The sequence below is a fragment of the Dermacentor andersoni genome, chromosome 1 (genome assembly GCF_023375885.2).
Source record: "Dermacentor andersoni chromosome 1, qqDerAnde1_hic_scaffold, whole genome shotgun sequence".
NCBI lineage: Eukaryota > Metazoa > Arthropoda > Arachnida > Ixodida > Ixodidae > Dermacentor > Dermacentor andersoni.
Genome location: NC_092814.1, coordinates 42067041 through 42094139, shown reverse-complemented (window position 1 = coordinate 42094139; position 27099 = coordinate 42067041). Strand labels below are relative to the sequence as shown.

The following is a 27099-nucleotide window of genomic DNA, read 5'->3' as shown; positions in this document are numbered from 1 at the left end:
CCTCTGTACCTCGAAATATCTTGACGTACACCCGTTTTGGTATCTGAGGTAATATGGAACGAATATTCTACTGGTGCTATCACAACAGCTGATCTCACTGCGCAGCTGCAGTCTTAGTAGATGCTGCTGCTGCTGTAGTGCTCATTGCTAGCACATGACAGTGTGCACAAGGGCCCTTTTAAGATGTGTTCGCCCCTCTGATTAGTCGAAGAAGCCTGTAGCTTCCACCGTGCTGCATAGAACTACTGAAACAGAGTACAGTAAACTTTCACTTGAGTGAACTTCAAGGGACCCAAGGAAGTAGTTCATTTAACTTAAAGTTCACTAAACTGAATATTCACTAGAATATGGAACAGCATAGGGCACAGCAGAAAACAAGTCAAAAGTTGTGACATTAAATTTATGGAGTTATGTACATCAATATATACGAAGTGTGTAACAGTTACATTGCTGCCTATCTCATTTTGAAAAGAAATCTAATTTTCATTTGCACTGATGCTCTTAAAGCGCAAGAAGTAACACAGCTGTCCAGAGAGTCTATTTTTGTACACTTCCTCTGGCACAGCTTGTTGCTGAGACATGAAGTCTCGCAACTTTCCACGGCATCATACAGCCTCGACTAGAGTTAGAGTATTTGAATCTGCCTCTTCCATTGCATCTTCCTTGGCACACTCTTCTTCAGGATGAACACGGGAAAGAATTTCCAGATCTAGTAGTTCAGCACAGGTAACGAGCTTATTGTCACTGCATCTAGCTCTAGCTGGTGACAGACCTCTGTCCACATCCCGGAGTCAATCATCTCGTCACGCTGTTCTTCTGGCTCGCTTTCACCGCACATGGGCTTTCCCCCATGTTTCTAAGCAGTTTCTAATTGCAGCCAGTGTTACTGTCCAACAGGAGCCTCAAGTTCGTTCAACTGAAATATTTGTTATTCAGAATTTCGTTTAGCTGTAAGGTTTTCGCATAGAATGCATAGGAAACCTGCCGGGGATTTTTGAGAAGTTCGTTTTTCTGAAATATTCGTTAAACCATTAGTACAACTGAGAGTTTACTGTGTAAGCTCTCCCATCCCCTCTCTATCTCTACCACGTGGCCAGCTTCTCACACTCCACACACATCATTTCTTTTCCACTTTGACACTCCTAATGCTAACGCATTAAAAAAAGGTGCGCTAATGGCAAATAAACAGAAAAAAATAACAATGCGAGCTCTTGGTGTCACTGTCCCATTCATGCACCTTTTTTTCATTATGACACCTTACGAACTCACCCGTTGACGATTTCTCTTAAGAATGTTGTGATATTGTTACGGGGATGTTGGGAGTATATAAAGACTGTATTTACAATATATATACAGGATGAGTCAGAGTAGATAAGATGGCTGACCACCAACGACACGCAGCAGCCAGCGTCTCGCGATCTTCTTCTTCCTCTGTCTTCTTTCATCCTTCTGTAACAATATATTTCATCATTTCTGTACACAGCAACTGGCCAAGTCCAACCAGGTAATGTTCATAAAGCATAGTGTGCTGTTTTTTTATGCAATTACCCTTTCAGTTCTTGTTGTGTTACTTGAATGTGGTTACATTTAATTGAAACGAAGACATCACAGCATATTTAGTTTGAATTGTTTTGAACCTGTGGATTCTGTACTCCGAACCTTGCATGTAGACCATGCACTTCTGTGCTATACGGTGAATCTTGCTTGCTAGTGCTATCCCAAGCAGTAGTGCTGTGGTCTTTGGCTTTAATTAATTGCACTTGGAATGCTTTGTTGTGGATCGTCTTTGGATTGCTCATGTAGCATGAAAAGAAAGTTTCATGAAAATGTTTGGATATTACTGTCAGTATTTTGAGCACAATGACATCATTTGGCAGCCTTGCGTTGTCACACTTCAGCTTCTGCAGTGGCCCAGTGGCTGTGGCACCCCTCAAGATTTCCACTTCAATTCCCAGGAATTTCGGTCGATGAAGTGCGGAATTTGAAAGCACCGTGTACTAAGATATGGGTGGCATGTCAACAAACACCAAGTGGTCAAAATTATATGAGGTTCTTCCGCTGTGACATAAATGTAGCTTTGGAATGGGTATCAAGGCTGTAAACCTTCATAGACCTAGTATGCATTCGGTTTTTCTGGGTACAAGTCCTGATTAATTTTTTTATGCATAAATGTAACTTACTGAAGTCGGGAAGTTGGCATCATTAGCAGGATTATTTTGCAGAGTAGCAAGAGTATTGGAATATAGCCTGCCGCATTAGCTTAGTGGCTGTGGCGTTGCACTGCTGAGCTCGAGGCCACGAATTCAATTGGGCGAAATGCAAAGAACGCTTGTGTATCTAGATTTAGGTGTGCATTGAAAAAGAACCCCAGGTGGTTAAAGTTAATCCAGAGCCCCCGACTACGGCATGCCTATAATCGCATAGTGGTTCTAGGACATAAAACCCCAGAATTTGATTAATTTTAGACTGGAATATACTTGCCTGTTGCGTGGGGAAGGACTAAATCATAAACAAGCAAGACCAGTGTAAACCAAATACCTAAATGTTTATTTTGCCATCTATCCGCTCTGTCATGAGCAGTGAAGTGTGTATTTAATCCAAAACATTTGTACTTCACAATTTTAGGTGCACATTTACCCCTTTGATTATTCAGATGAGCTAAGCTTGTCTGCACAATTTTACCTATAGCTTCAGATGTCCAGCAAGTGACATTTTAAAACCTAATGGAATACAAATATTAGAAATAAAGTGACTTTGAATTATATTAGAAAAAGGTGGGTGTGCAGACATGGACACAAGTAGAGGGAAGTGACAACACAAATTCCAACTATCAACTGAAAAGTTGCACAGTGATGGAAAAGAAGCTAGAAACAAAACTTATCTGCGTGTGCTTGGGAGAGGCAGTGCCACCTGTCAAACTTGATTGCGCAAGCTCAAGAGAGACAGTGCTAATCGTCAATTGGGGACATTCGCGGGCCTAGTGAAAGGTAACTGTTTACGCATGACATTAATCTTTACGTAAGATAATTGAAGGCTGGCTAATGTGGGCGCTTTCACTATGATTGATATGCTAAGCCTCGACCATAAGGTGCACTTCTTCATTCTTATGTCTGAATAGAACTATACTGTCATCACATTTTGGCATTTACAATCACGACAGTGCAACGAAAGGTTAAATGCTGTTCCTCCAGTTAACAACCTTTTGTGCTCAATTAATCTGTGGTTGATACAATGGCCTGTCTGCCCTGTATAAAAGCAGCCGTAATTGAAAGCAACTTTATGTTCTGGGCCTATACAGCATTCTGTAGGGCAAACTTGTTGGTGTGTTTTACATAACGCATGTTGGACCTTTTGCTGTTCAGCTGTTCGTTCTTTCTCTCATAGCGGTGCACAACTTCCCTAACATATTTGCAGCTGTAAACACAACATTAATACCGTTTCTGCTCCCTACTACTTTCTTAAGTTTGTGCGACAAGGTATGGATATAGGGAATATCCACAACTCTCTTCATATTATTGTCATCGCTTTCTGCAACCATGTCCAAACTGGAAGAAATGATGAACTTCGAGCATTGTGAAACAGTGGCTTGTGCAATGCAAGTATAACCTGCTTCTAATAAATGTGTAACTGGTGTGTTAAAGCTGACGCTCATTTTCTGCACGCCATTATTGATGTTGAATATGTGAGAAAATAAAAAAAAATGAAAATGCCACCAGTGTTTACAGTAAAGATAACGTGGTGCCTGCTGTGTTCCAAAAGCTAATAACTGCAGCAAAAAGTAACTCATACAGGAAGAGTCTTTGTTTGCATCAAGCTCCTAAAGACTGTAAAGCAATGTTCCCATAAAAGTAAAGTTTATAAATGATCATACATTGATATTCAGGCCAGCAATTAAAAATAAAAAATGGCATCATCAAATTTAAAAGTACTTATACTAGCTGGAGCTTCAGTAAATACACTACATTTTTAATGCAATGTTTTTTTAATGGTTCTGATAGTTTTTTTTTTCAAGTTTTCTGCAATTGTCTTATCACACAGTAAGACAGTTTTCTGTCTTAACTGCGTGGCCATAAAACAAACCTGTGTAAATGCATGGTGTATGATGTATGTTACATTACAATTATGGCTAATAAATTGCAACTTTTTGTTTCTTTGGAATAGTGAGGTTTATTTAGGCATACCCTGACCTAAACAGATGCTTGTCTAATTTCTTCACAAGAAAATAGAAATTTATGCATTAAGGGATTAATGCCATGAACTGTATGTTACATACATGTAATAGATGTGATGCTGTTAACTGAAAAGTTCAATAACATGCCATAATCTTATGTGTTAAAGGATTACATGTAACACCATTAACTGAAAGTTCAGCCAGCTTGCAGATTAGAAGTAACTACAGGGTGGTCACACCTGCTGGTGTGACAGTGTCAGTGCATTAGACATAAGTGGGTACGCTTGTAGAGTTTGGTTTATCATATACCAATGTGTGTGTGTGGCGGGGGAGACCCAAGATGACTGTACCATTCAAAGGAGAAACTAGGTAGAATAATACAACACCACAAATTATCTTAGTGTCATAAGCATTGTGACATCTGCTAAAGAAACAAAAGTTTATTTCAGATAAATTGAGGCAAGAAAGCTGTGGACAGCCTAACAGTAAGGCAGCCTTGATTAGGTGGCTTCAGGTTGGGGTCCAAAAAATTCACACTCTAAGTAACTGGTGCCTCTGAGGTACCATCAGGCCCTCCTGTAGCAGGTCCATTAGTAACAAGGTGATGCCCCCCTAGACATGCTGGCTCTTCAGTGTTAATGAAATTTAGCATGCTGTGAGCCCTTTCCCCCTTTCTCTATGTTCTAATGAGACCCCCCTTGAAGCTACCCTGGATCTGCCCATGATGACATCCCTATAATTCCTCTGGTGGGGCCCATCTTATTCTGTGAAAGAACAGTACACAAAGTCACAAGTGTGCTCTTTTTCAAAAGCATCAGCTGATTCACTCATGTGACTGGACCTGTCATTGAGCCTTATACAGTAGCCACTTCAGAGCTTTCATAGTTTCATATCTCCGGAGGTTGAGTGGTACAGTGATCTTCACTACCGAGAGAATCAGTGCATGTGAGCTTTGATGCATCTGAAGGTTTACACGCTATTGTGGAGTGCTTGGCAAGGATAGTCCTCTTCTCCTGCCACCTCTCTCCATGGGGAAGCTGCGGTAGAGGGCTCCACTGGGAGTCCTAGGAGCTTAGCGGTCGCATCCCTAGCCGTTGCTCGTGATGCTGGAAATGCATATCTGCGCATATGTCTGATTGGCTTATATGTACAGCCTCATATGCTGCCGCCACAGGCTATGCTGCCACCAAAGTGAGTCGCTATGTTAGAGCCATTTGCTTACATTGGCAATAATCATCAATGGTTTCTGTACAAATCATTTTTTAATGAATGGTACACATCTTGATAAATAATTTTAAATATTTTTCACCAAATGTTAGTATTTGTTTGGAAGTTGGCAGTTCTGCATTGACATTCTGTGAGGCCAAAGCTCTCATACTGGCATTGTATGCAAGGCTTTTTCTTGCTTTTTTTTAACGGCTTGGTCTTTGTGAGTATGTTCATAAATGCATGAAAGTATACCATGCCTAACTACTCATAACATCCCTTAATTGTTTGTGTGGCTCACATAACATTTTTGTCCATGCATGCTAGAAAATGTGCTCTGAGGGGGACCTCAGAGAAATGGGCCTGCCCATGGGACCACGTAAAAAACTGCTGTCTTACATGAAGGAGCTCTCTGAGAAACAGGCAAGTTTGAAAAATGTGCCCCTCTTAATATATATATATATATATATATATAATTTCATACTTCTGGAAAACATGGTTAATGTGCTTCTCTAAAGAATTAGAAAAAAAGGCCAACTTCTATATATATAGAAGTTGGCCTCTTTTCTAATTCTTTAGAGAAGCACATTAACCCTGTTTTCCAAAAGCATGAAATTTGTTTAGCACTTGGAAACTTTGCATGGACATGTGCAAGCCATTTTGTTGTTTTATGCATCAATTGATTCTCAGCCTAACAGTTGCTATGCCGTTGACATGCAGCAGAGCATAGTTTCTTTTATTTTAAATTTGATACTTCAAGAAGTATTCACAGAAATGGTTAAAAAATATTGCACCATGTATGTCCTCTAAACAGATTGTTTCACATTTAAACTTACTTCATATGCATAGTGATACCTATACCTGCAGAAATAAAACTTGGTGCAATTTTTTTGGTGACACAGGAAGTTATTTTGTATTTGCATTGCAGTTATTGCATCATGTCAGCTGAAGCCAGACTCATGAACACTGTGAACTATGTATTGAAAAGTAACAGGGCTAAACGTACAGGGACTTAGGCAAAGAATAACATGACACTGGTGCTGACACACAACTGAAGTTTATTTCACGGAATATCACATTTATATTGCCTAAGTCCTTGTCCATTTAGTGCTGTTACTTTTCAAAACATGAATTACTACCAACTTGCCCAAGTTTCCCTTCTAATGCAGTGAACTATGTAGTTTTAGGTGTGTCGTTATTGCTGACCCTCCCGTTTATGAAAATGAAGGTGGAAGAAGTAGTGACAGTTACGACATTTTAAATATAGCTTTGTGTTGTGCATGGTTTGTGTCAGTAGGTCATGGAGTTTATGAACTAATTAATGGTAGTTAAATATTTTCCTATTTAATGTGAGGCTACTATTGAGCAAGTAGGTGCCATAATTATTCGGAATCTCTTTCTTTTGTTTTCAAAAATTAATCTTCAGTGTGCCTAGTTTACAAAGCGAGCCAAAGCTTGTGAGAAAGTGTTTTACAAATAATGCTCATCAACGAGCATCCAGACATTATGAAGCGGTGGTAGTCATTTTGAGTTGACCCTTTAATGGGCAAAATTTCGTTGGCCCACAGGAAACATTTCTTTGCTACATTTTAAAATGAAGTGCTTTAGAAAGTTTTTTTTTTTTCTAATTAAAATCTTTTTCAGCAGCATTATGAGACGCACTTTAGTGGAAGTATGTTTCCATCCTCCCAATACAATCATTCATTATGAAAAATTATTCATTCAGATGTTAGGCAATAAATGAATGAAATAGCCATGTGGACTTTTCTTGGGTAAAAACTTACTCCATGTAGGTAAATGTGCCTAATAAACAAGGACGAAAAAAAGGACAAGACGCACATAATGTATACAGACACACGATGCGCTACGTGTGTCTTGTCCTTTCTTTTATCCTTGTCTCTTAGGACCCGCCGTGGTTGCTCAGTGGCTATGGTGTTGGGCTGCTGAGCAAGAGGTCACGGGATCGAATCCCGGCCATGGTGGCCGCATTTCGATGGGGGCGAAATGCGAAAACACCCACGTGGTTAGATTTAAATGCACGTTAAAGAACTCCAGGTGGTCGAAATTTCCGGAGTCCTCCACTACGGCGTGCCTCATAATCAGAAAGTGGTTTTGGCACGTAAAACCCCACATTTTTTTTTGTCTCTTAGGACCCGCTGCAGTTGCTTAGTGGCTATGGTGTTGGGCTGCTAAGCACAAGGTCGCGGGATCGAATCCCTGCCATGGCGGCCGCATTTTGATTGGAGCAAAATGTGAAAACACCCGTGTACTTAGATTTATGTGCATTGCTGAAACTCATAAGAGCGGACAAGACGAGAAAGAAGACGGTGGGCTACAAAGGCGTGTGCGCTAAAAAAAGCAATAAAGAAAAAAGAAGAATCTCGGTTTCGTTCAAATCGAACACAGCTGTCTCGTCTCGTTTCTGCGACATGGTGCCGTGACCAGGATAGCGACTACTCCTCTTCCGACTGGCCACGGACTACCAGAACGACAAACTGGCCACAGAAGACGAACAAAGAGGAGGCCTGAAGGCGAACCAACGGCAGCGAGGCGAGGCATCTACAGCAAGGAGCGGCACGGACACAGAGGGCGACAAGTAACAAACTTAGTGAGCGATGCTGAAAAGAAACTGGAGGAAAATCAGGATCCTACAGCTATGTCACTGATAGCGAGCCAGATTAAAGGTATTGCAGACTCACTAAAGAAAGCAGACGAGCAGATGGAGCAGTTCATAACACTCAAAACAGCTGACCTGGAATTTGCGAAAACCACTGAGTACGAGTTAAAGATAATAACTGCTCTGCACAGCATTAATGCATACCTTTCTCAACAAGAAATGCGGGAAACAGCGAGGGAGCAACCCAACTTTAATGGCGAAGCTAGACAATCGCACCAAGCAACAATAGTGAAGCTACCAAATCTAGAAATAATGAAGTTTGACGGCGATAAAATTAAATGGCAGAGAATTTGGTGGAAATTTGAAACAGCTGTGCATGAAAGGACTGGCTTGAATGAAAATAAGAAATTTATGTACCTTCTGTCATCACTAACCGGAAAAGCGGCAGCTGCCGTGGAGGGACTACAGTTTTCCGACAGTAACTATGTGAATTCCATTGATCTACTAAAGCAGAAGTACGGAAAAGATGACGTGCTGGTAGAAATGCATATGAAAGAACTAACTAACTTGAATACAGTGGCAAGCTGCAATGACCATGATGGTTTAAGAAAGCTGTCAGAAAAGGTGCAAGTGCACATACGTGGATTGGAATCCTTAGGATTGAAAAGCGAGTCCTATGCATCGATGTTGCTTCCAATCCTCAAAAGAGCTTTGCCAGTGGATCTGTACATTGGATTCTAGTTAAAACAAAGAGAAGTGATCAGCAGATCTTCAGCACAAGATCAGAACATGGCTTTACGTTCGCATAAGAGATTGCATAAGAGATCGACCTCATCTGGGCTCTCTAAAATTGAGACAAACTCGAGATCGTATGCAAATTCTGCCCATCACAGTTTGGTAGGCGAAAATAAAATGTCTCGAAGCGCCAGGAGGCCCTTGGGATCTCGAAAGTCCACATACGCCGGTTCTGTGCGTTCAGGGAAGTGTTGAATGCCAAATTTCGATTCCTTAAAAACATGAGTAAAGAGGGGCTCGCAACTGTCCGAAGACTCGCTTGTGGCGTCTTCCTTCATTTCCAGGCCTCAACGCAAGAGTTGAAGTAGCTGTCAACAGGCCTGATGTTGTCGGCTTAGTCAACAGGCCGGACATTGTTCGTCTGCGTTCTACCTGTCTCTTACTAGAGTCAGTAACAGGACTTGTTCAAGACACTGTGAACAAAGATTTCGCCAGTGCGAAAGCTAACATTCTAAGCGGAGGCGACCCGCTCAGGACAACTGTTGCTGCGTATTTCGTGGAAGATGACGACGCAAGGAAAAAGAAAAGGAGTAGGAAAAAAAAATGCTCCAAAAAGAAAAAAACAAACAAACAAAAGGAAGTCTAAGAAGAAAAAGAAAGGGTCAATGAAGTATATTCCTGTACAACATCTTTATACACTTGAAGGCTGCTTCCAATGATGAGAAGAAAACTTTTCACGGCCGGAAGCTGTTGAGACTCATGGGAGCGGACAAGACGAGAAAGAAGATGGCAGGCTCCAAAGGCACGTGCACTAAAGAAAGCAATAAAGAAAAAAGAAGAACCTCGGTTTCGTTCGCATCGAACGCAGCTGTCTTGTCTCGTTTCTGTGACATGCATGTTAAAGAACCCCAAGTGGTCCAAATTTCTGTTGTCCCCCACTACGGCGTGGCTTATAATGAGATTGTGGTTCTGGCGCATAAAACCCCATAATTATTTTTTTTTTTGTCTCTTAGGCGCATTTACATGCCTGCAATGTTGAACCAACTCGCTCAAGTAGCTGTGTTTACTCCATGTGTCACAAAAGAATCTAATTTGCTAATTTTGTGTGGTGTTTTGCCAAGCATGAGCACAGGCCTTGCAAATGTGTCACATTCATCAGCTTTTTTTTTGCTGCAGTTCCAGTACCTCCATAATTGTAAGTCGTTTTAGCAGGTGCACACCTATATCAATGAACCAGATGCAGTCCAGTACACGATTGTTTCCAATATAATGGATGAAAGTTTATGAACTTAGTCACAAAATGGTACTCAGCATCGCAATCTGTAGAAAGTGTTGCCATTCCTCACTTAGTAACATCCACTTTTTTCTTAGTCGTTCATTAATTCAGCCCCGTTTTTTTTTTTTTAATTTTATACTGTAAGAACTACTGGCCCAAAGAAACTTATGTTGCCACTGTATTTATTTTTATTTTTTTAATGGCCAAGCTTTGCTTTCTAAGCAAGCACCTCTCCGAAATCAATGGCTTTGTGGGACCATCTGAACTAAAGTGACAAAGCTGAAATATTTTCTGACAAATCTTCGAAAGGTTTCTCAAAAATTAACGAAAAAAATGTGCAGCTACAATACTTCGTAATAAAATCTTGAAAATGCGAAAATTGCAAAAGTAGCAAAAGTTGGCATATTATAAGGGGCCCTGAACCACTTTTTATCAAAGTCGAGAAATGCATTTGAAGTTAAAATAGACTATTTCAGAAATATTTCGCTGCAAAAAGTACTTCAATGCGTTCAGCAGAAATGGAGTTATTGGTAGTGAAAGGTTGTGTATGAAACCATTCATGATACTCCTGTTCCTTCTTCAATGTCTTGTACTGCGAAGGCTACAGCAGAGTGGGGTATACCCACAATGCTACGCCTACTGAACGTCACCATGGTGCACAATTCAAATTTGATTTTGAATGTTCACGCAGACACCACTACTTCCGATATTGGCGGCTACGACGCGCCAAACATGGTTGTCCTCAACGAGTCGCAATGCGCTCGGCCAGCGGACTCATTGCGGCACTCCACGGGGGTTGCGGTATCCACTGCAGCCCCCGTGGGGTGCTGAGTACTCAGATGCCAAGCCTCTGGGTAAATATCTACAGCAGCTACGTGCAACTGTAGTGCATATGCACAGTGTTTGCTAGCGACCACAGCCGAGCATGAGCAGACAATGGTCACCTTCTTCCGGAAGTAGGTAATTCTTTTCGAAATTCGAAAGCAGATTTTCGCATACTTTAACATGTTTATTAAACTGCATCAATAAATATGCACAGTAACAGTAGGAAGAAACGCACTGATCCAAGCACCCTCCTTGATTGATGTCATCTATTGGCCAATAGTAGCTGCATATGGGAATCTGCTATATTACAAAATAAAGGAGCCTGAAAAGAGTGAGGAGCAGGCTTCTGTTGAAAAGAGAATGCTTGAGAAAAAGGTGACCTAGTGCTCCGCTTGCAAGCTTGATGCGCCAAGCATGACTGCAAAACTTGGCTGAGATGTTCACAGCAGCGTATGCTATCCACGGACTATGTTTTTTACCAAGCAGGAGGGGTGGTTCAGGACTCCTTTAAGGTGTTTTAAAAAAAGAGAAATAACAGTAATTGTCAGTTTTCATGAATATTTTACAGAATTCCCTTGCAGGATCGATAAATCCAGTTCTGCAAAAACATGTTGCATTATTCTAATTTAAATGGAAAAATTTAGCCTATTTTTAGAGGCCTGTATGGTCATCCTTATTTATTATCTGTGTAGATTTAATAATAAAATAGAAATTACATTCATATTGCATTTCAAGCTTGTTTTCTCAACTTACCTTAATTCCATGAGAGAGGTTGTATAGAGTTGGAGTAAAACATTTTTTTTTTTTTTGTGTAGAAAACTGTATTCTATGTATCGTGCACTTCTTAAGTTTCAATATCTTGCGACTCTGTAATGAGGCTCTTGCATCTTGTACCAGTTAAAAATTTTTATCTGTGAAACAAAGGTGTATTTTGGAAAAGTAGTCCCGGTTCCATTGTGGTGGAAGGGTTTTTCTGCCTAATATAAATATTTCAGTGGAAATGAAAAATATTTGGGACCCCTTTTGCGACTGTCCTTATACGAACATGCCCAGCTGACTCCTCCACTGCTTGGCGTCATCACAGTTTCCCACCTGGCTGGTGTATCGGTCATATGAACGAGGAACATTTCAAATAGCAGGTGTAATAGAAGAGTAGTGCCAGGTGCAGATTCCCCAGACCAGCCTTAAACGGCTCACTGTGTGCACTCTGGCGTGTTTGCTACGTCAATGTGGCATTGGAAAAATACGGATGCAGGAGCCCTGAAAATCCAAGCTCAGCTCACTTCATGGCTGAGGAGAGGCAAATTCCTACAGGCTAGAAAACTTACCAAAAAACATGTGAGCTACACCTCCCATCTGAAAACCTACACAAACTGCACAGAGAAAAATATAATTCCTAAAGGCCTAACACTCAAGGCTGTACCAGCTCTAGGAACCCTCCCACCACACCATCGCGCAAACTGGCAAACAACATTACATAATGCCTCACTTTCACTTTTGAATATCCTCAAAGAACACTGCGAAGAGCAAATCGAAACTTTTAACCACAGACTTAGGAACATAACGCTGACACCAGATGAGAAGAGAGATTTAGAACATTACGGCGAAAAACAATCTAGAAAATTGGTTCAAAAACAAAGGAAAAAAGCAAATTTTAATCAAAAAACAACCTCCCAACCAAACAGCCACCACACCCAGACAAGAGGGACCTCGAGCTTAGAAGTACCAGACAGGAAGGAAATTTCCACAGAACTAAACCGCTCCAATGTTATAGACATTTCTAAAACATTAAGTCAAAAAGAAATAGCCGTACTCAGCAAGGGCTTAAACTTTTGCCCCACGAACAACACAATAAATGAATTCGAGCTTCACAAGGACCTCTCAGAATTCTCCCGACGAATGCGTATCCGACACTTTTTTGCAGACACACCAGACACCGGGACGACACCACTTAGAGCCCAATCCACTTGGACTCCCGAACCAGAACAAGCCATAGAACTTGACATATACCTTAAAACTATCACTAAAGAAATTATAAGCCAATCCAAGACATCTAAGCGACCTAAAAACATAACTGCATCGGAGAGTCATATCATTTCAAATCTGAGCTGCCGGAATGACATTGTTATTAAGGAAGCAGATAAGGGTGGAAGTATAGTTATTTGGCCAATAGAAAAATACAAGCACGAGGCTTACAGACAACTAAACAACCCAGAACATTACCGCAAACTAGATAACGATCCGACATTGTCCTACACAGTGACAATTACCAACATGCTGAAATCACTTTTGGCTGATGAATTGATAACACCATCAGAATACAAATTTCTTAAACCAAGCAACAAAACTGCCGGACGTTTTTACCTCCTTCCGAAAATTCACAAAATTCCATCCGCTGAACTATACACTGCTATTATCCCAGGCCGTCCGATAGTATCCAACAACAACACCCCGACAGAGAGCATCTCCACATTCCTTAACCACTACCTTGGTGACTTGCCAAAAGCACTTCCGTCATTTGTACAAGATACGCCCCACCTGCTCAGAATTATCGAAGACATTAATACTAAAGGCACACTACCCCACAACACAATTCTCGCAACACTAGACGTCACGGCGCTGTACACCAACATTCCAATCCCTGATGGTTTATCTTCGATAAAACAAACGCTGTCTAAACACAGTGCACAACACTCTACTGAAGTCTACCTGTCTCTCCTTGAATTAGTTCTCACACATAACTGCTTCGAATTTGAAGAGAGTTACTACCTACAGATACATGCTACAAGCATGGGTACGCCTTTTGCACCAACCTACGCGAACATATTTATGGGGATTCTAGAAACAGATTTCCTATCGCGCTGCACTACCAAGCCCCACACATACCTACGATACATAGACGACATACTCATAATCTGGGGACATGGTCAAGACAGTCTAGATAAATATGTAGCCTTTCTAAATTCTGTTCACCCAACAATAAAATTCACATCAGAATCCTCAACTGAGCGCATAAACTTCCTGGACACAACAATATACATTGACAATGGTGAACTAAAGACAACGCTGTATAGGAAACCTTTCGACAAACAACAGTACCTAGAATATACCAGCCACCATCCCAGACATTGCAAACAAGGCATCTTTAAAGGCCAAGCCACACGACTACGTCGCATTTGCATTGAAAACCAAGACTACATAGATAGACTCGATCACCTTAAAGAAACGCTATCAAACAGGAACCACCCAAACAGTGACCTTCAAACAGCTTACATCGCTGCAACCAAACTTGATTGAGCCGAGGTCCTCAAGCCCCGCCCGAGGATCACAAGAACAACAACGCCTCTTCTTACTACTAAATTCTCAAACGCACTCCCAAACGTAAATAACATCCTAAGTAAATACTACCCGATTCTCACCAGCAACCAGAAACTTAAGAAGATTTTTCCCGACCCTCCCAGAGTGGCCTACAGACGCAACACTAATTTTAAAGATGTTCTTGTGCACGCCAAACTACAGAAAAAGAAGAAGTTGGGAACCAATCCCTGTGGCCGCCCCAGGTGCTCTACATGCAAACACATTCAATCTACTACTACAGTAAAAAGTACAGCGTCGAATTACACACACAAAGTAACTTCGGCTTTCACCTGCACATCAAGCAACGTAGTCTACTGTCTAGAGTGCGCCGCTTGTAGCAAACAATACATAGGTGAGACTGGACAACAAATTAATACAAGACTCAACGGTCACCGCGCGGACACAAAACACAATTTACCCAAAGCAGTAGCCAGCCACTTTAATGAACATGGACATATGTTTGACAAAGCAAGGCTCTATATACTACAAACAAATTTCCGTTCCCCTCGCGAAAGGAAGTATACGGAATCATACCTCATACACAAGTTTAATTGCCTACACCCGACAGGAATTAATTTGGCACGCGGCAACTTAGAATCTTTAAAAGCTGTAACTTAAATCTGAAACTCTCATATCATCAACCAATACACAAAACACATTAGGCCACCAGCCAACTTTAATTCTTAACCTCACCTACTCTTCCATTTCGAAAAAATTTTTTCCTGCCTACTATTCAATTTAATGTACTCTTTCAGGTTTTTACGTCTATACCAACTGTACGATCCCCTTCTTCCATGTACACTTGCCCCCTTCTGCGCGCGTCACCCTCCTGTTTGTTATACCGGTTCCGGCCCCCCTCCCCCTCTCCCTTCCCTCCCCCCCTTTTTTTTAATCCTTTTTTTTCTTTCTTCTTGAAATCCCCTCGACAACACATTCCGAAGTCAATATGCCTTTTTCGGCGCCTCAACCCAGAGTATCGACATCTCTGGATGCCGCCGTAACGACACCTACGTTAAGCGCGTGGGGCAGTGCCCCTTGAAAGACCATGCCGCTGCCTTTCAGTCACCCCATACATTGCACCGCAGACTCCTCGTCGCCACCTTAACTATTTCAAAATTAGTCGACGTATTACTACTATGCTACTCAAGTCACTTTCAACTCATGTTTTTTTTTTTTTTTGTGTCTGGGTTTTCTCCTTTCTCTTTTCTTTTTCTTTTGTGTTACTCGCGCGCTGACCGCTTGACCGACCGTTTTAATGCCTCAAAAACATGCCGCCAACGACTCCCCCTGAATACCTCCTAACCTTTCGCATCCCCAACACGCTCCCAAGCCCCCGTATTTCTTAGATTTCACTTTTCTCCTTCTTTTTCTTTCACTCCCCCCCTTTTTTGTCTGTCTTGGTGCCGCCCTGGCTTTCCCCACACCCCCCCCCTTTTTTTCTTTTTTTCCCCTTTTTTTCTGCTTCTATTCCTTTTCTTTTCGCCCCGCGTGCCCACTCTCACGCTCTTGTCCCCTCGTCTTGAGAATGAAGCTCACAGACGTCGGACGACAGCGCTTGTTTCCTCTTGTAATCTCTCTCTTTAAAACCAGCCGCCAGCGACAACACCCGCACGTGACGTCACTGCACTAACCCTTTAAAACTAACACGCCGAGGATGACGAGGCCGCCTTTGACGAAGATAGGTCCTCCTATCGAAACGTTGGCCAGCCTGTCTGAGGCACTTCATCCCTGTTTACAAACTTTATACCACAGTGTGCTATTCCATCTGTCAGCCCCTTTCTTGTTTTTGGAAAAAATAGACACAGTATGAGTCACTGTTCTTTACTGCCATACAAAACAACAAAACAACAAGCTCGGAATGCAATATGAATGTAACTTCAATTTTATTATTAGAACTGCACAGGTCATAGGCATAACCAAACACGTTTCTAAAATAGGCTCAATTTTTTCGCTTCAAGTAATGTAATGCAACATGTTTTTGCAGTACTTTATTTATCAGTCCCGTCAGAGCATTCTGTAAAACTTTAGTGAAAATTGCCGACAATTATATTTCTTAAATGTGCAAATATTTGCTACTTTTGCAATTTTGTCATTTTCGGGGTTTTATTATGAAGTAAATAAGTATTGTAACTGCACATTTTTTTTTTGTTAATTTGTGAGAAATCCTTTGAAAATTCGTCAGAAAATATTTTGGCTTTGTCACCTTAGTTAATACGGTCCCACTAAGCCATTGATTTTGGTGAGGTGCTTGCTCAAAAAGAAAAGTGTGGCCATTTTTTTTTTTTAAATAAAGCCATAGGCGATGTAAGTCGAAGTTTCCTTGGGCCAGTAGTTCTAATGGTGTAAAATTACCAAAAAAATGTTTTGGCAATGTACAGTATTTTAAGTTCTGTGTGATAAGTCTTCAAACTTGTAAAATCTGCAAGACTCAACAATGGTCTTCTCCACCTTTAGTGAATTATATTATTTTTTTCCACAAAATCCACGCTGCGTTTCAGAAAACAAAAGGTTGATTCCTTTTTGCTGAGGAATTTGCCCACATTATATAAAATTTTCACTGAAAACAAAAGATAAATTGGACCCTCCTCCCCCCCCCCCCCAAGCCTGTCCTTATCTGAACACACCCAGTTAACAGAGCAAATAATTCTATACTGAATAATACATATATAATTATTTCAACTACAATAGTTCCTGAAATAGAGGGTTGGTGAGCATTGGAAAAAAAATAAACATGCCATTTTAGAGCCTACCCTGTCCCCCAAAAGGGATGAACAACCTAGCAGTTGTATTGACTGCAACACAGAGGATGCATGCATGGGCAGAGCATGTCAGTCGTACAGATAGCTTTAGTGGTACCCTGTGGAACAAAGAAAAGAAAATCTTTGGTGTTTGGTTTGATGCTCATGTCTGTGTACATGACCTATGCAGGACCATCTTTCAGACATAACGTATAAGGTAAGATGCAGCAATCTCACCTTCACACCAATTGCGCACTGTACACCAGATTACTGCCTTTCATTTGTTCTATGGTTCCAAAATGCTGGGAGGATCTCTCCTTTTTATTTTTAAGACCAGTGTTTGCGTTTGTGTGCAGAGCCAACACAAGGCACCTCCCACTCAACCAGCCAAGGCAGCACCTCATCAGCAGGTCCCACTCAGCCCTCAGGCATCAGTAAGTCCGCAAGTTGGTCGCAAGCGTGAAAGCGTGGCCTCAGTCAACTATTCTATGGGCATGGCTGGCACCGGCCAGCTTTCTGTGAGCTACCCTAAGTGAGTGCACATTGTTACATGACTTTTGCTACAAGGAGTTCGATTACTTGACCTAGAGAACAGCTCTACTTGTAGAGTGTAGCAGTTTTATTTTTGAAAGTATCATAAATATCTGTCCACTGTGAATTTGACAAATACAATTGTTGTCTTGTGTGTTTGTTTCCATGTGTTTTCCTGGCACCATTGTGTATGACGTTAGCACTTCCAGTCATTGTGGTGTGCTTCACATGTTCAGTGGAACATGGCTATACTTAAGACACTAATGATAAAAAATGTAATTACATGAAACATGTAACATTTTGTGAGCTATACTTAGCATGGTCAGCCTCCATTTGTGGTCATTCACAACTAGCCATCTGAACCTGAGAAGAAATAAGGCTGCAAATCGTGTAGAGGGTGATGTGACATTAAGGCAAATGAGTGGTCTACCTGAAGTTGGTCACCAAGCACAGCTATTGAAAGCAGCATTTCTAAGCCTATGCATTGAGCATGGTGCAAACTGGTGTAGCAGCAAAATATTTTAACCCTGTATTTCCCAATATATTGTAAATGCTAGGCTGAGTTTGATACCTCGAGAGAGAGAGAAATTTACAGAAAGGCAGAGAGTTTGGCCTGAGCTATAGCTTGCTATTGCCTGTTACTCTACACTGGGGAAAACGAATGGGAAGGAACAGGACTGATGTATGCGCTGCTGCTGCTACTGCTGCTGCTGCTGATGATAATGATAATGGTGATGATATGAAGAGGAGGTGTATGTATATAAAAGATACAACATTGTGGCATCTCTAAGGCTGCGCATTTAGCCCCGTGGTTTGTAGAAAGGCTATAACAGCACTTGTAATCAAGGCAGTGCTGCTTGCATTAGGCCAAGGACCCAAAAGAAACTCGTCTGATAGCGGCCTATCATCAACGTTTGCAAAGGAAGAGACCAGTTTCTGCCGTTCTTGCGCGTACGCGGCACAAATGCAAAATATGTGATAAAGTGTTTCTGACATCTGATAGTATTCACAATTTGGGCTAGTGTCACTGCAACCTATAGGATGTCTATAACGCTTAGTGAATGCGACACCAAGGCGAATCCGGCACACCATGCTTGTTTGGCTTCTTTTGAGCTTGTGAGGCATACGGAATTTCATTTATGGATTCCATTTATGCCCTCGCTTGTGTCGCCAATCTGGTTGAGTATAATGCTCCAATGCAGAGTTGCGTAGTATTAGGCAATGAAGTAGGGTGTTTGTGTCTGTTCGAGAGAATGCAATGCGTACTTCAGAAGCATTATTTAAAGCAGTTTTTGCTTCAGTGTCTGCCTGTTTATTCCCTATCATGCCACAGTGTGCAGGTATCCACTAAAAGGTGATATTGTGGCACTTCCTATTTGCATGGTCGATATGCTCTCATTTCTAGAGCTATTTAATAATACGGGCCCTGTCTGGGGATGCAGTCAATGGTTTGAAGAACTGGCCTAAAATCGCAGATTGTGGTCCATGCGTGAGGAGGCTCCTTTTTGAGAAATCAAAGTGCCTCCTGGATTACAGCAAGTTCTGTGGCAGTTTATGTTGACCTATGGTCTAGTTTAAACCGCCAAGCGATGATCATATGTGGGATGACGAAGGCTGCAGTGGAGGCATATGGTTTGACAGATCCGTCGATATACACGTGCACAGTATCTCTGTACTCTGCATAAATGTGAAACAGGGTAGGTTGCTTGAGACCAATGGATAGAACGAATTACTTTTTTGTAATTCCAGGGATTTGCAGTGTAATGAAAGGTTTAGGCAGGACCTACACAGGTGTTCTCAGAATATAGGCGGGGGAAAATCTTGCCGATAGAATATTCTGATGGCGCGATATAGTCCATGAAAAGCTGCAACCTGTTTGGGTTGCAGGGAGCAATGACAAAGAATGGTGTCTTTGTCACGTCAACATGATTTGTACGTGTACTTTCCATAGCCAGAAATAAAGGTGAACAAGTTCTAATTTTTGATGGTATGGAAGTGTGTTTGTGCAATGTACAGGGTTAAGTACACTGCATTTTGTAAGCTATGGCTTCGAGGGTGCGCATTTCTCTGCTGAATGAGTTGTAGTGAACCCACTAAATAACAAATTACATTGAGTTGACCCATGTCACATTGCTCCAATGGCATTAAAAGTTAAGGTATTTCCTAATTAGTGTAATTTTCTATGCCTTTGAATCATGGGTATAAGTTTGAAAGCTCAGTTGTATAAAAGGTGTCCCATGTAACTTGAGCGAAGAATTGAGAAAATGAAAGGCGCATCGGAAGTGAATTGAACCGAACGCATACTATTTGTAACAGCCTACAGTAACTCAGGCAATGTTGTGTTTCGTGGAGCTCCGAGCTTTCACGTAGGGTGTCTACCAACCGGGAAAACCGGGAATTCTCAGGGAATTTGAATAGTGTGGAAATACTCAGGGAAAACTCAAGGAATTTTTGCTTCTATCAGGGAAAATTAGCTGTACTTTTATTGAAAGGGAACGAAAGTCGTGTTAAGGCTGGCTCCAGTAACAGACGAGTCGCAATGAATCGTCGTTGACGCCGTGTCATCGGCACAAGGTATTGCCAGACTCGTTAGCGACTGATTTTCCAGAAACTCGATTTTTTGGACATGCCCGATAATTGTGGCTTCGGGGCACCACCACGTACTCCATAGAGTCAATGTATATTGCCCTGACTGCAGGTCTGAAATGGAATTAATCAAAGCCACCACCACCGCCATTTCGATTGTCTCGCCTCCTCGAACCGGTGCTCTCGCACGCCGATCCGCTGGCAGCTGTAGCCACCACCGCACAACGTTCGCCCTAGCTGCTTCTATGTTCACTAGCTTCTTACTGTGCGGTGCCATGTTTTTCATTGAAAGATTTCGCTGCTGTCAGCAATGGCACTGACTCCGCCTTTGTAATCCTCGCGATTGGCTTCGAATCTCGCAAAGCACAGCGCATTGTGCAATGCCAGTTTCCGAAATGTATGCTTCAGAAGAACTTCAGTTGGGCCTAGTTGGTGTTTACTGCATATCATATATATAAAGTTACCGTCCGTGTTATGTGTTCTCTCCCGCTGTCCCCGTCTTTATTTGTGGTCAATATGATATGCAGTCTCCGAAAGCTAGCTTCGCTTCAATAGAAAAATGTTACGCGGTGAAGCATAGCAAGGGTAGGAAGGGGCAATTGTCACGGGACACAGTATGTATTCCTTAATTATACATACGTGCACCCACGTCTCCTGTCACAATACGAGCACTGATATGCCTAGTAAGTGTATTGGCAGGCCTTAAGAGCTTTTTCGGACGTGCCTGTGGCAGTTTGAGCCCTTAACTCTTTCGTTACTGCAAGAAAATTGTAGTTTTTTATAGGTCTCGGAAAAAAAATATTTACCAATACAAATAATATTCCAGCAACATAGCGTGTTGTGCATAATGAAATTCTCTTTCCAGAAACATACGTTGCCAAACAAAAAATTTTTACGTAAAACATAAAAATTCCAGAAAGCACCATTTTTCCTGCCAGTTGATAAAAACAATCAAAAAACGATATCTGCTAAAACATTAATATCAAAGGAAATTACGAATATACATTTCAAAGATAAATAACCGAGGAATAGTGTCTGAAAAAATAAATGCTCAGTACACTGTTCTTCGGATACAAAAAAAAGAAACTAATACCAGTTCATCGCTCATGGCATGCGGTGAAGCAGTTCCTGGATTTTGTGAAGCATAGGTGCACTCCGCATTTTCCCCACAAAATGTGTGGTATTTGTTCGTCTTTGCGGCCCTCGTAACACATTTTGCAGTTCGGTCTTTTCGGCATCTTCTGAGGATGGTCCGATGAGGAGTCCAGGGAACGCACTTCACCAGTTCATCTAGAGTCATGCACCTCTATCAGGACCAATCGCTCTCAGCATAGCTGGGCAACTACAAGATTATGCATCCAAGCATATCTGTTTGCATTTTTTGCAGATTGGCTTTATCACTTCTGCAGAGAAGAGTAGAAAGAAATCCCACACCGTTGCAAACTGTCTTGTGCTGATCCGCAGTGCTGGGTCGAGGTGTGCTACGGGTGGCCATCTTGACGTGAATGGAAGTTCCTTTGCTGCCGATGGCAGCACGTCATAACCAAGCAAAGTATACACCCTGAAGATAATCAGGAGAGCTCTCATGTTGTGCAAGAAGATTGGCAGATAAGTGCGCACAAGGAAGTAGACTGCTCAAGGCTGTAACGAAAACTCACCGGTGAACAGTTGCGGATGTCCCATGCTGACTCAAAACATCGTCGCCATCAGAGCTTGAATCTGCTTTTCTGTCATCTTCGGAATCATAACTCGAGTCCTCGTCACTAAATGGAAGTGCGGGTGCAGCATAGTTTCGAGCACGACGCTTTTCTCGCGACACAGCCGCGCGGGATGATGCCGTGGGAGCCATTTTCAATAACTGCGCAGTGACACCGGCAGCGCCCCTTGCCTGGATTTTACGAGAGGAGCGAAACCGATACTCTTGGAAACTGTTGAAAATGCCAGGTTCACATGCTAGACATGCAGTGGACCTTCAGAAATACACTTTGGTGGAATAAAACGACTCGGACTCCAAACCAAAGCTCATTAGTGAACAGCTTGCATAATTTTCGGTTAATTATCACCGCTCAGCACTGTCGGATGGCAAAGCCGGCGATGTAATTTAATTCTTCACTTACTGGGAGTCATTTGATTACAAAATTTTGATGCTAGCGCAGTGTAATCGCGAGCGACATGATTTTTTCTGAAGCGCAGCAGGTGATGGCCACGCCTCTTTTTTTCTACAACATACACGCATTTGTTCGCAAAAAGGTCCATAAAAATCGCAACATCACCGGAGCATGAAAATTTTAACTGATTCTGAAAGTTCAGTACCTGTACTAACTACTGGATGGCCTTAAGTGGATAAAACGGCTCCAACATGTCGAAATCTGCAATCTAAAGTGTTGATCACCAGGGATCGATTTTAATATCTGTGGTAACAATAGAGTTAAAGACATGCATTCATTTTTTTCGGACTGCCTGATTTTTCGGATGTTTTCGCAGCCCCTAGGGAGTCCGAAAAATCGAATGTTGACTGTACAACTGATGAAGAGGATGCTTCAAATTATCCATGGGGCAAATGCATCATGGAAGGAGGATGAGAACAAAAAGGACTGATGCACTGAGGAATTAACAAGAAAGGAAGCGTGCCGCCGCCTCTTTGAAGGAGCTTGAGCTCAAGAAAACAGTGTTGGCTGACGCCGAGATGCAGCTGTCCCTCATCCAAACCAAAATAAACTCTTTAAAGCAGTGAAACTCAACACTGAGATATTGTGTACGGGCTGAGAGTATGTAAGGACCATTGAGGTTGACTTCCCAGCTGCTGAAAGAGAATCTTAGTTGTGACAAAGTTCAGGCCTCATACCGATGAGCTTGCTACCAGTTGATAGAAATAGCTCATATTCGAAAATATTTACTTCTGTATGCATCTCCTTTTCATTCGTAATTGAAAATGTTAGACTCGATTCGAAATGGGTTTTACCATTATTTCCGCTGTTCATTTTACTATCACCTTTTTTCTGTTCTCTTTTTGAATAAAATAGATATTACTGCTTACTATTCAAACTGGATTAAATTTTTTTTTTTTCAACATGCTTACTAAAGTGTGACAGCATCGGGCAACATGGCGTCAGCCTGTCTTGACATAAAACAAAGCTCTGGCTCATTCAGGGAATTTTGCAAAGGTGCTCAGGGAAAACCTGGAAAACTCAGGGAATTTGGAAATGTCAACTTGGTAGACACCCTGTCACGTCAAGTATGGGCTGTCCAGAGAGCCCACGATGCGGCGGTGAGGCTTAGCCTTCCCGTCCCAACGTGGGAGCGGCCCGCGGCTTCATCACCTCCCTGAATTGGAGCCACTCAGGACCATCAGTAATGTTTCTTGTCCGTCTGTCTATGTTTCCCCATAACTCACTAATTAATTACCCAACTTTTTAATTTTTGGCTGAGGTCCCCAAGTATGATATGCATATTTGTAGAGCACCTTCAGAAACCATCGATTGAGTTGTTTCCTGTATGATACATCTCACATAGTCCTTTTTTCCAGGTTGCAAAGAAAGCCCACGAAATATGAAAAAAGCCACGTGATGGAGCGCTTGTACAGTAGTATTGTGCTGCTCTCAAGCGTGCGTTCGGTGAACAAGGTCGGCTCTTGTCGGATGATGGCGCAAATGCATGCTGCTGGCCGAGCGTTGCCGAGGAGGTAAAGAACGTCATGCCGCTTCCTCGTCGCAAGTTCACCAAGTACACTCTTGAGAGCAGCACCACACCACTTGCGCAAGCGCTCCATCATGTGGCTTTTTTCATATTTCCCAGGCTCTTTTTGCAACCTGGAAAAAAGGACTGCGTTAGACGTATCATACAGGAAACAACTCTATCAGTGGTTTCTGAAGGCTCTGTACAAATCTGCATATCATACTTGAGGTCCTCAGCCAATAATTAAATAGTTGAGTAATTAAACTAAGTCAAACAGTGAGTTATGGGGAAAACAAAAAATTGCCTGAGTTACTATAGGCCAGTGCAAACAGTATGCGTTCGGTGCAATTCGCTTCTGACGCGCCTTTTATTTTTAGAATCTTGGCTCAAGTTACGTGGGACACCCTGTATATACTCGCTAGTAAGTTTTCGTAATTGAAATCTGTCATTTTTCTCAATAAATATGTGTTCTAAATAGTTGGTATTTGGATAATTCAGCTTATTGCATTGCATGCTGTTTTTCTAGCAATGAAAAAAGTGTATTGCACATTTAGGTACTGCAGTTTTTGTCTCTCACCTGTTCAGAATGCTTATTTTTAGACATAATTTCTAGATATAATTATCTCAGAGGTTTGGAGAGATCAACTAGTCTTTGTTGTTTTATTTGTGTTTCATTCAAGAATTTCATATTCAGTTAAATACATGCTGCTATGAAAGGTTAGTGATTTAAACCTCCTTAATTTGAATTCTTGAATAACTGAAACAAGTCGCCATGGTCCCATGTAAGGTACATAGAAGTCTGTGTAAAACAGTTCATTAATTCAAATGCCAGTCGGTTCAGCCTCTGATAACTTGAACTGCGTGTGAACTTGTTTAATTTATAGAAATGCATAAAGTTAGAGGCTAATCTTGTAGCTCAACTTAAGCTTCTTTTTCTTCTGGCAGAAAATCTGCAAAATGAGCAACAGCTAATTATGTGACAGAGTGTGTGTATGCAGAGGTATAAAAAATGGAATCCCTTGACATATGTAAAATTGTGCTTTACATCATGCTTTGACAGACTTTGGAAAAACAGTGCACATAAATGCTACACCTATAGACAATGCGCAATGTTTTGCACTAAAGGAAGTTTTTCTCAGCTAAAGTAAGTGTGCATACCTAAAAATGTTACACATAGAACTATTAAGAGGAGATACTACCCTGAAGGGTCAGCTTTTGAACCAGAGTGCTGATTTTGATGAAGTTTTCCAGGATGACTGTCATTAGAATATACTTGAAATTTCATTCATCATCAGCCTATCTTTATGTTCACTGCAGAACGAAGGCCTCTCCCAGAGATCTCCAATTATCCCTGTCTCGCACTAGCTGATTCCAACTTGCGCATACAAATTTCGTAATTTCATCACACCACCCAATTTTCTGCTGTCCTCGACTGTGCTTCCCTTCCCCTTGGCACCCATTCTGTAACTCTACTGGGCCACTGGTTATCTGCCCTACGTACTGCATGGCCTGACCAGTCCAACTTTTTTCTCTTAATCTCAACTAGAATATCAGCTGTCCCCATTTTCTCTCTGATCCACACTGCTCTCTTCCTGTCTCTTAAGTTTTGTCTAACAAAATGCCCAACATTTTTAGTTCCATCGCTCTTTGCATGTTCCTTAACTTGATCTTGAGCTTCTTTGTTAGCCTCCTCAAGTTTCTGCCTCGTATGTTAGCACTGGTAGAATGCAATGATTCTAACGACAGTGGTAAGCACCCAGATGGGATGCAAATGGAAAAAAGGTTATGGTCATCACATCATTCAAGTGAGCATGTCAACTTAGGAAAACTATCATTTCAAAAAACTCTTATGTTTTATTTATATACAGACGTTCCTTTCTGTTGGGGCTCTGAACAAGCGTCTGCTTTCTCGCAGCTCATCACGCTGCTCACCACACCTCCTGTTCTCGCCCATTTTGATGCCTCCGCTCCGACAGAAATCCGCACTGACGCTAGTAGCTACGGCATCGGCGCAGTTTTAGCTCAACGCCAATGTGGGCACGACCGCGTCATCGCCTACGCCAGCCGCCTCCTCTCTCCCGCAGAGCGCAATTACTCGATTACTGAGCGCGAGTGTCTCGCCCTCATTTGGGCGGTGGGCAAGTTGAGACCCTATATATAAGGTCGGCCATTTACAGTTACAACCGACCACCACGCCCTTTGTTGGCTTTCCTCCCTTAAGGATCCCACCGGACGCCTCGGTTGCTGGGCCCTACGGCTGCAGGAATACACATACACTGTGGTCTACAAGTCGGGTCGTCTACACCAGGACGCTGACTTCCTGTCTCGTCATCCCATCGATGTACCGGACGGCTTAGTGGATGTCGCACCGATCTGCGTTCTTTCGCTCTCTGCCTTGCAAGACATTGGCGCTGAACAACGACGCAATGAGTCGTTACGGCCCATTATCGAACGCCTGCTCTCTGATCCGTCTGACCCATCCCTTCACATGTTCGTGCTACAAAATGGCATCCTGTATCGCCGCAACATGCACCCCGACGGGCCCGAGCTCCTGACCGTCATTCCGTCTCATCTGCGACAGACTGTACTGCAGCAACTGCACGACGTTCCCACCGCTGGACACCTTGGCGTTACGCGGACCTATGACCGAATTCGGCGACGGTTTTTCTGGCCCTGTCTCAAGTAGCTCTGTCCGGCGCTATGTTGCCGCGTGTGAGTCGTGTCAACGCCGGAAAAGACCAGCTGTGCCTCCTGCCGGACTGCTGCAGCCTTTGGATATACCGGCCGACCCTTTTTTTCGCATTGGCGTTGACCTTTTTGGACCATTCCCTATGTCGAATGACGGAAATAGGTGGATTGCCGTCGCTACAGACTATACAACTCGCTATGTCATTACTAGAGCCCTACCGACCAGCTGCGCTACAGACGTTGCTGATTTCTTGCTCCACGACGTTATCTTGCACCACGGTGCACCTCGTCAACTTCTCACCGATCGCGGCAGATACTTTCTTTCCAAAGTCATAGACGACCTACTTCGATCATGTGCTACTAAACACAAACTTACTACCGCTTACCATCCTCAAACTAACGGTCTTACCGAACGCCTGAACCGCACATTAACTGACATGCTAGCAATGTATGCTTCCTCCGATCATCGCGGCTGGGACATTGCTCTACCATTTGTCACGTTCGCCTACAATTCCTCGTGCAACGACACAGCTGGCTATTCCCCCTTCTATCTCCTCTTCGGCCGTGAGCCAACTTTGCCTTTCGAGACACTCCTCTCGACCACGCTCGACACGCCGACAGAGTACACTCGGGATGTCATAACCACAGCGACTCAAGCACGCCAGATTGCCTGCATTCGTCTTTCTGCGTCACA

General features: G+C 42.4%; 1 protein-coding gene across 2 annotated transcripts in view; it reads left to right on the top strand.

Moving 5' to 3' along the window:
* PAPLA1 (Phosphatidic Acid Phospholipase A1) overlaps nt 1–27099 on the top strand; it is an 88757-nt gene that overhangs the window by 14214 nt on the left and 47444 nt on the right. Inside the window, exons 4-5 of one of the 2 annotated variants that reach the window (XM_050193958.3) lie at nt 5705–5800; nt 17282–17457. In XM_050193958.3, the coding sequence (XP_050049915.2) occupies nt 5705–5800; nt 17282–17457 (272 nt within the window). The remainder of the gene's footprint in view (nt 1–5704; nt 5801–17281; nt 17458–27099) is intronic. The other variant, XM_050193959.3, reaches the window with a different exon arrangement.